Source organism: Anomalospiza imberbis, chromosome 7 (assembly GCF_031753505.1).
Source record: "Anomalospiza imberbis isolate Cuckoo-Finch-1a 21T00152 chromosome 7, ASM3175350v1, whole genome shotgun sequence".
NCBI classification, from domain to species: Eukaryota; Metazoa; Chordata; class Aves; order Passeriformes; family Viduidae; genus Anomalospiza; species Anomalospiza imberbis.
The window spans coordinates 30,306,169-30,314,568 of record NC_089687.1 but is presented as its reverse complement, the minus strand read 5'-3'; the positions used below and the strand labels follow the sequence as shown (position 1 = coordinate 30,314,568).

The 8,400-nt window shown below is 45.8% G+C and overlaps 1 protein-coding gene across 1 annotated transcript; it reads left to right on the top strand.

Moving 5' to 3' along the window:
• Nucleotides 1-217: 217 nt before the first annotated feature.
• NABP1 (nucleic acid binding protein 1) lies at nt 218-7,544 on the top strand. Its single transcript, XM_068196328.1, has 6 exons — nt 218-543; nt 650-788; nt 3,793-3,864; nt 5,221-5,293; nt 5,565-5,631; nt 6,426-7,544. The coding sequence occupies exons 1-6, from the start codon at nt 453-455 to the stop codon at nt 6,611-6,613; spliced, it is 630 nt and encodes a 209-aa protein (XP_068052429.1). The 5' UTR covers nt 218-452; the 3' UTR covers nt 6,614-7,544.
• Nucleotides 7,545-8,400: the final 856 nt, after the last annotated feature.

Here is an 8,400-nt window from a genome sequence, read left to right as displayed (position 1 = left end):
AGCCCCGACTCGGCAGCGGCAGCGCCCCGAGAAGCAGAAGATGGCGGCAGCCGCGCTGACCAATGAGCGCGCGGCGCCGGCTTGCGCCCGCCCGTTAGCCAGTGCCGGCGCTCCGCGTGCCCCGGACGATTCCATTGGCCGCAACCGCCCCCCCCCGGCGCTCGGGTTGGTGGCGCCCGGCCGGTATAAAGCGGAGCGCGGCGCACGTGCGCTCCTCAGTGCCGGCGGGAGCGGGAGGCGGGGTGGGAGCTGTGCTGCTGGTGTCGGTGTGGAGAGGGAGCGGTGGGGGTCGGGCGTGCCGCACAGTCACCGCACAGCCCCTCGGTGCTCGTGTCCCCGTCCCCTGTGAGGGTCGCCGGTGCCCCCCTGCCCGGCCCCGCGCTTCTTCTGCTCCCCCGCGGGATGCGGGCTCGGCCCGCCCCGCTAGCCCTCACCCCCGCGCCGGCCGCAGCATGAGCGCGGCGAGCGACACGTATTTCCTTATAAAAGACATAAAACCCGGACTGAAAAACTTAAATGTCATCTTTATTGTGCTGGAGATCGGTAAGTGGCGCCCGGCACGCCCCACCCCCGGGCCGCCCACGCGTGTCACGGCGGGCGGGGGGGCCGGCGGCGCCGTGCCCCCCCTGAGCCGCGCTTCTCCCCGCAGGGCGAGTCACCAAGACGAAGGACGGGCACGAGGTGAGGTCCTGCAAGGTGGCGGACAAGACGGGCAGCATCACCATCTGCGTGTGGGACGAGATCGGCGGCCTCATCCAGCCGGGGGACATCATCCGCCTGACCAAAGGGTGCGTACGGGGCCGCCCCGCGCCCGCCGGGCCGCGCTGCCCTTTGTCACCCGCGGGGCCGCTCCAGGGCCACGGGGGACACGGCCGCCGCCTCCGACCCGCTCCCTGTAACCGAGCCAGCGCCCTAAGGTCACTTGCCAAATTAAACCCACCTTTCCCAGGCCAGAACATGCCTAGCTTGAGTGTACAGGCAGGGAGGGGCTTGGGTTTGTAATCAGGAGGTGGTGGTCAAGAGACTTGTGTTGGCTTTAAAAAGCTTCCTAGGAAAATACTTTTGGGGCAGGGGGGAACTCAACAGTCAGTCCTGGCCTGTAAATCAAGCAGGGGAAGTCCCAAAGCATATTCTTATTTTCACAGCTAATTCTTTACTCTTGCAGTCAGCTCCCTAATGAAAGGTGAGGATGATTACATATTGCACAGAAAAGTTGCTTTTCACTGGAATGATGTAACAAAAGTGACAGGCAGAGGAGAACCTTTTCAGTTTCAATATAAAATTTCATTCTAGGGCTACACTGTAGAATGTGTTAATTTGTGTAGATGCAAATAATTCCTCGGAGGTAGTTTAATTAAAAAAAGAAACAAACCCAACCCCCAAACTTATTGTGAGGTTACAGGTAATCTGAAAATCCTTTTCCGTGTCACTTAAATTGTCACTAGCTAAGTCATAGTAAGTTTCATTTGAGTTCTTCATGCCAGTCAGGCTGCGCTTTTAGAAATCCATTACACTGATCCTTTGGCCTACAGCACTCCAGGATCTGCAGTGTGTGTAAGGTCCTGTTAATTTGTTTTTATGCAAAAGTAGGTGAAAGGCAACTCGGGCTGCTGACTGAGCTGCTCTTAAGTTGTTCATTTGAGTGTAATTCTCAGTTCTGGACTGAAATTGCATGACCCTTGCCACCAAAACTACAGCTGCTTCCTCCTATGCAAATGTCCTTTTACACGAAATGGGCTGACTCCTCAGCAGAGGTGGTTCTGGGGAGGGCTGCTTGCGTGGAGGGCACGTGGAGCACAGGAATGGGTGGAACTAAACCAGAGCTCTGGGCCAGCACAAAGCCCCGTGAGTAAATGACATTGGAACAAATTAAGAGCAATACTGTTCAGCTGCATTACTGTACTCCCTTCTGTGACTGGCTTACTGTAACTGCTCTGGTGTTTCTGTGCAACGAGTCATGGCATTGTTTAATGTAAAAAACCGAGCTTGGCTTGTACGTATTAAATTTATGAGCTGACATCACTGATTCTGGTGGGTGGCAAAGTCATGCCTTCATTTACATGAATTACATGCTCCCTTAGGACTGCAGAGGGAGTGAAATGGCAAAAGCTAAATCCATTCTGGTTTGGCTCTCATCTTCAGAAAACTGGCCTCATGCTGGCATACGGGGCTCTCCAAACACAGTTTTATATTTAAATAGAATTGAGTGTGTGATGTTGCCATTAAAAGGCAGGTGAATTTCAGCTCTGTAGGCCAATCTGGCTTCATAGTGCAGGATGCCCTCTGATGCAAGCAGAAAAGCTTACACAGGAATCACCAGTAAACATGCCTTTTTTTTGCCCCTTGCTGAATTTCAAGCTGCAGATGCATTCCTCTGCAAAAGCAGACACTGTTGCTTACTTTTGTCACTGGGTGGTGAACCCGTTTACAGGAAGCTGTTGTACTTAATATTTCTAAATTTGAAATTAGTGCTGGAGTTTAGTGCTTTATGGCCTGCTCTTTTTCAGATAAAAACCAATGCTTGCATACGTGGAATAACTGTGCTGGGGGTTGTTAGTCACATGGTTTGCTGGGTCTTTTCCCAGTAAATGTATATTTGACTTACATTTATTGTTTGGTAGCTCTTTTCCTTTGTTTTCTGCCACAAGACTGCCTGACTAGCTGGTTACTAAAGGTTAAGCAGTGAGGGAATCTTTGAAGTGAATCTATGAAGTGAAGAACACTAATCCTGGTTCTGGATGGAAAGCTTCCTAGATAGTATCTGCAGTTAAAGTGCCTGTGCTTTCATGCTGAAGTACAGAGAAGGTTATCACTGCACTGGCAGTGCTGTCCTCTCCTGCCAGCCTGACTCCTCCCTGGTGCCTCTTCAGGGCCCTGCCTGTGGCCGGATGTCTCCCAGTCTCAGCAGATAAGGCAAAGGGCAAGAGGAAGGTTTGTTATCTCTGTTCCAGAGATACACCCGGAGTGTAAGGAAGCGGTGACTTGTCCAGAGTGGTGACTCCTGTGAGTGCAGTTGCTGAGGCTGCCTGTTCCTGTGCTAGAAGACACCCATATTCTTTTTAATGCCCTTGCACTGTGCCTGTGTTTCTGGTCTGCATTTTCCTCATTCTCTACATATATGTGATGTTCCTCACTGAAGGGAACAATTACACAGAAAGTTTTGTATGGCTCAGATTTCTGTGCTTGAAGTCAAGTGCCACCATAAAGAACAGAGTGGACTCAACCTGTCTTTGTAAGGGAACGTTCCTGCATTCAAAAACCAATTTCAGTGTGTTTCTATACATCACTTGGAGTTTGATGGCCAAACTTGTGCCTTTAAAAACCCAGTCTGGTAAGAACCTGTATTAAGAATGGAAGCACTTTTGATCATACACATTCAGTAGCAGTAGCTGTTCTCCAGCAAGCAAAGGTGATTCTTCCTGGCTCCTGCTGAAAGCAGAACTGAGAGTTGTCACCAAATATAACACAGATACTGCTTTTGGCAAAATGCCTTTTCTCTGCAGGACAAGTCATAAAGGTTGTTCCAGTCAACAAAAGAGCATCCAATCTCAAAATAATTGGCTGCTTTCTTGGAATTGTCAAAGGAGTCTGCTGAGTTTCCAGTACCTGTTGCTAGAAGTAATACATGGGGATCTGTAAACCATTGGTGTCGGTGACATTGAGGAACCTGGGAATTTTTTTAGTCCATGCTGGCATGTAATACTTGTTAACTTCCTGGAAGATAGCATGCCTCCACTTCTTCTGTCATGTCAGTCACTAAGAAACTGCTTCACTTCTCCTTTCTTTGGCCAGGTACGCATCTCTGTGGAAAGGATGCCTGACACTTTACACGGGACGAGGAGGGGAGCTGCATAAAATTGGGGAGTAAGTATTGTGTGTTCATACCTCTCAGCAGAGTGCCATGGTAAGTATGAGACCTGGTAGCTCTTAGGAGATGAAATTCAGGGCAGCAAAAGTGTGTTCTCAGTTGGTTGTGGGTGTAATGAGCTCTGACCCTGTCTGGACTGTAAGTACTTTGAGGGAAATCGGCCTCCATCATCGGCACAGGTCTAGGAGGAGGAACTGTATAAATGACAATCTGCTTTGCTTACCTAGGCCTTATCTTGATTAACCACTTCATTTTGGTGGATGCCTTTTGTATGTGTGTCATCCTTGAGGGACAAGCAATGCAGAGAAGGAAGAGCAAGGTCACTCCAGTGAATCATATCCAAGCAGAAGCAAGCCTCATTAAACCTGCTTTAAACTGCCCACGGACTGGGGCAACAGCTCCTGCCTAAGAACAAACATGACTAACATACTTGAGCAATAGAAAAAAATAGCAACTTTTTCTAACCAGAAGAGTACTTCCACTGTTGCACAAAGTGCTCTGGGAAACCTTGCAGTCATCAGGGAAGTGGGGCTCTGGGGTTGCTACATACCCTCCTTTATGGTTCAGAAATGCCTAGTGTTCAGATGGATTTACATGAAAAAAAAAAAACTACAGATTGTCTTGTACAAAATCCATTACCTCAGAAGTCACCCAGCTGACTTACTCTCCAGCAGGCTGGAGTGATAAGAGTTCTTATCTGAGTTGTACCTCTCAGCAGCAGGTGGGAGCTGCACTTGTGTTTAACCATTCCAAGCAGTGTAATGATCCAGATCTTTCTTCTTCTCTTCCATAATTTCCATGTTGTGAGTTGATGAGCCTATTCTGCCATAGTCCCCTTGAGTGGAAAAGGATGCTTTGAATTACTTGCCTGTTTTGGGCTCCTCTGTGCTATTATTATTAATGGGGCACTGCACAGTATGGGAGTGTGTGGGAGTGAGTTTTCTCTAGAGGTGTAATGCAGTCCCTGTCTGGGAGCAGGCTGGGTGACTCAGTGCCTCAAGTGACCTTGTGAGTGGGTGCTGGACAAGATTATGCAGCTGGAAGAGAGACAAAGGGAGCCCTTTCATCACCTTTTGTTTTATTTAGGCCAGTTTACCTCCTTGATTAAATGCATACTTGCCTCTGCTTGATTGAAATGCCCTCACCAGGAAGATGTGGCAGCCTCACCACAAGCCTATGAAGGGATCAAAGAGCCTTTTAATACCTACTGATATGTTCTGAACAGTGGGGTCTGGAGTAATTACTTCTATCTGATGGGATGTGTCAAGAATATATGCTCTGTGAATTGTGGAGTTGAGAACTCTGTTAAAAAATGGCTTTAGAACTTTCTAATAATCCTAATTTCTTCCCAGGTTCTGCATGGTGTACTCAGAAGTGCCAAACTACAGCGAACCCAACTCAGAACACGTCGGGCAGAACAAACTGGTATGTTAAAATTGTCTGAGGCTTCTGGCCTAAAGTGCTCTTTGTTCTGAATATTTCACACTAGTCTCTGATCAGATGTGACTCTTCTGGAAAAAAGGGACTCAGTGATACATAGCTAAAAATGAGCCAATAATTGAAGTAGCAGATAAATTCCATGTGGAGCCACCGTAAGAACACAGAGGGGAAAAAATCAGCCCCTTTCTGTAAAAATGTGAATTTTCTTTCTCTGATCCCTGTCTCTTTTTTTTTTTTTTTTTACCTTTCTCTAAAGGCACAGGGTGAACAGAATAATATTTCTGCATCAAGTGGTATGAGTACTTGTACTTTTGGGCCACTGGGTAAGTTTTTTTCAGTTTGTAGAAGTGAAAAAATGAGAAACACTTAATGGGAATAGAAATTTATTTCAAGGGCTCTCCATTCTTGGGATAAAATGTACTAGGCTCTAAAAAGTCATTCAGACTGGGTCCAGAACCTCAAGCATGTAAGCATGAACATTTTCTGAAACTGTTTTTAGGATTTCTTTGTAGGAGAGAGGAGGAGATAAGAATATTTGGGGTGCCTATATCACATAAGAGGTCTTGACTAATCTTAAATTGTTGTGATGCTTTTGAAAAGTTTTAGCTGCACTTGAAATTCTGCTTTTCTAAACTTCCTGAGCCATTGGCTTTAAAAATTACTTCAGTCTTGCTAGACACCATGACTTTCCTGCCTGGTTAGCTCACAAAAACAGATGTGGTGGTAATCTGAATTTCAATATTTGACTTACCCAGATCATTTTGTGCTGTATTTAAACACAGAATCTTAAATATGAAAATGCTTCAAGGCTTTGAGCAGGTGTAAACTGAGAGGGAACCTTAGTTCCAGCCTACTTACACAATGCCCATACTCAGTAGCTGGTGTTACACAGCTGTTATCATGACCCTTCTTGCTTTAGTTGAGAGAGGGATGGAGGGAATGTAGTTTGGGAATGGAAGGGTAAGCTGTGATTTGGGGTCTTGCAGTGCCAGGGAGGCTTTTCCTTCTGGTCTTCAGGGTTTGGTGTTTACTGCAAACTCCCTGTTGGTAAACTTATGTGAGGAATCAGTGATTTCAACCCATGGAACTCGTGATAACGTTTTTTCTGTCTTTTTAGGAAATGGTTTACAGACTGGACCTGAAGCAAGTGGATTTCCATTCACATATAACCACGGCCACATTTATGCAGGTAGTGGGAGAGGCAATGGACGAGGACCTGTAAATCCAGCACCAGCTAATAGTGTTCAGCCTCTTCCCCCTGCTGTCAGTAACGGGAGGGACCCACGCAGGGCCTTTAAAAGATGACTATGCCAAATGTGGTTGTACAGCTTGCTTAAACTCTACACTCTACTTGAACACTTATTGCACTTTTATTTATAGTTAACTGTGAACCAGTTTGTCCTTTGGTTATTTTTTTTAACCTTTTGGTGTATGGAGCAAACTTGATGTGATCTATTTCTTGTTTTGCATCAGGGAAGCACAGTGAGTCTTCCCCGTACATAAAGGGGGTAGGGGGAGAAGGTGGATATGAGGAAGTAAGGGTCACAGGTGAAAATGTCTCAATTAAAACTCAGTGCCCTTTGCTGAACAGAAGAAAATTTCAGTTACATACATGTATTTCTGTTGGTCAGCCATGTAGCCTTAATAGGTCTACTCTGTCCTGTGCACGCATGTGTTGACTTCCATTAGGGATAATGGGAGCTCTTTGTATAGGAAGAGAAATGAAGGGAAGAGCAAAAGCAATCTGGTGAGCTAGGTGTCCTGGGAATTAATACGGCTTGTGAAGCAATAAGTGTAAGGAAATGGTGGTGCCAGACCTAGTGGTGTCTCTGGAATCAGGGAATGGATAGCTTGGATCAAAGCTGAAGATATGGTGAGTGTCGTGAAGCTTGATTCTGATTCCAGAAAGGTGTACACTACTTGAAAAATTCTCTCTAAACACCATTATCACTGTCAAGGAAAGTGACAATGATTTTTGCTTTGGATAGAAGCATGGATATTCATTCTTGCTTTGCATGAGATAGCAGAAGAGGAGGATCTAAATTCAGACAGTGTTGGGAAATATGCTTTTTGTAGCCTTTCCTTGCATAAAAGCCCAAGGTTACTTTGCAGGAACCTGAATTTGCAGGAGTGGACTGTTCTCAAATGCTGCATTACCCATCTCTTCAATGAGTCTGCCTACTCCTCCTTCCTTCATTCACTTTTCCAAATAAATTATGTATTAGATGAAGTTGTATATGTGGATTGCAGAGGTACTGGCCAAGCACGCAGCTGCACTTGTGATGCTGTTAAGCTTTCCTTCCTCTGTTTTATATGAAATATGAATTATCCCTTGAAGAGCCCTCTCCATATCCTGGGAGGCAAATAGCTGGTTTTATTTCTGAGATCACAAATGCCTTGACTCTACGTAAGAGTCCAGTGCCATATTTCAGATCAAGTTCAAAAGCAACTCGGAAACTGAGGTGTCATACTGGATTCATCTGTTTAACTCTTCTTAACTGACCTCTCAAATAAAAAAAAAATTGCACTAACCACATCAAAAACAAATCTAACTTTCTTTCTGTCAAGCCATAAAGACTTCATGACAAAAGGCTGTTTTTGAATTGTGAGTTGTCTCTGTGGTCATTCCTGTTATTTGAATCTACCAATGTGTTACTAGTGTTTACAAGTTGTTTACATTTGATACTTTTTGCTTTTGGTACTCTATCATAATCTGTTGAAAATTGCTTCTAATTGGTGCAAGTTCCCTGCTTGGTGTGAAATACTGAAATTTGAAATGCAAGCATCAGCAACAACAAAGTTCTGAAGGGAGGTTGAGAGTGACCTGTGTGCCCAGACACCTGAGGGCTGTATGTCTACTCTGGTAAAGTGCTTTCCTGGTACTTCCAGGTGGAACTAGTGAAACTTGTTTTGGACACGAGAGTGGCATGCCTCAGGAGATCCCCTCTGCCTGCTGCTGTGGAAGAATACTGGTCAGTGGTGAAGCAGAAAGCAGGCATTTCTGGGGAAATGGTGTGAGGAGGCGACATGTAACTCAGGGACTTTAAATTGCTTACTTGTTTAAATAAATGTGAGTATAGTCTAGATGCACG

Excerpts from the sequence above, each read along its gene's own strand:
- NABP1 (XM_068196328.1), top strand. The coding sequence starts at position 453 with ATGAGCGCGGCGAGCGACACGTATTTCCTTATAAAAGACATAAAACCC. Across the intron at positions 3,865-5,220 it reads GAGCTGCATAAAATTGGGGA|GTTCTGCATGGTGTACTCAG; the intron begins GTAAGTATTGTG and ends ATTTCTTCCCAG. Across the intron at positions 5,632-6,425 it reads TTGTACTTTTGGGCCACTGG|GAAATGGTTTACAGACTGGA; the intron begins GTAAGTTTTTTT and ends CTGTCTTTTTAG.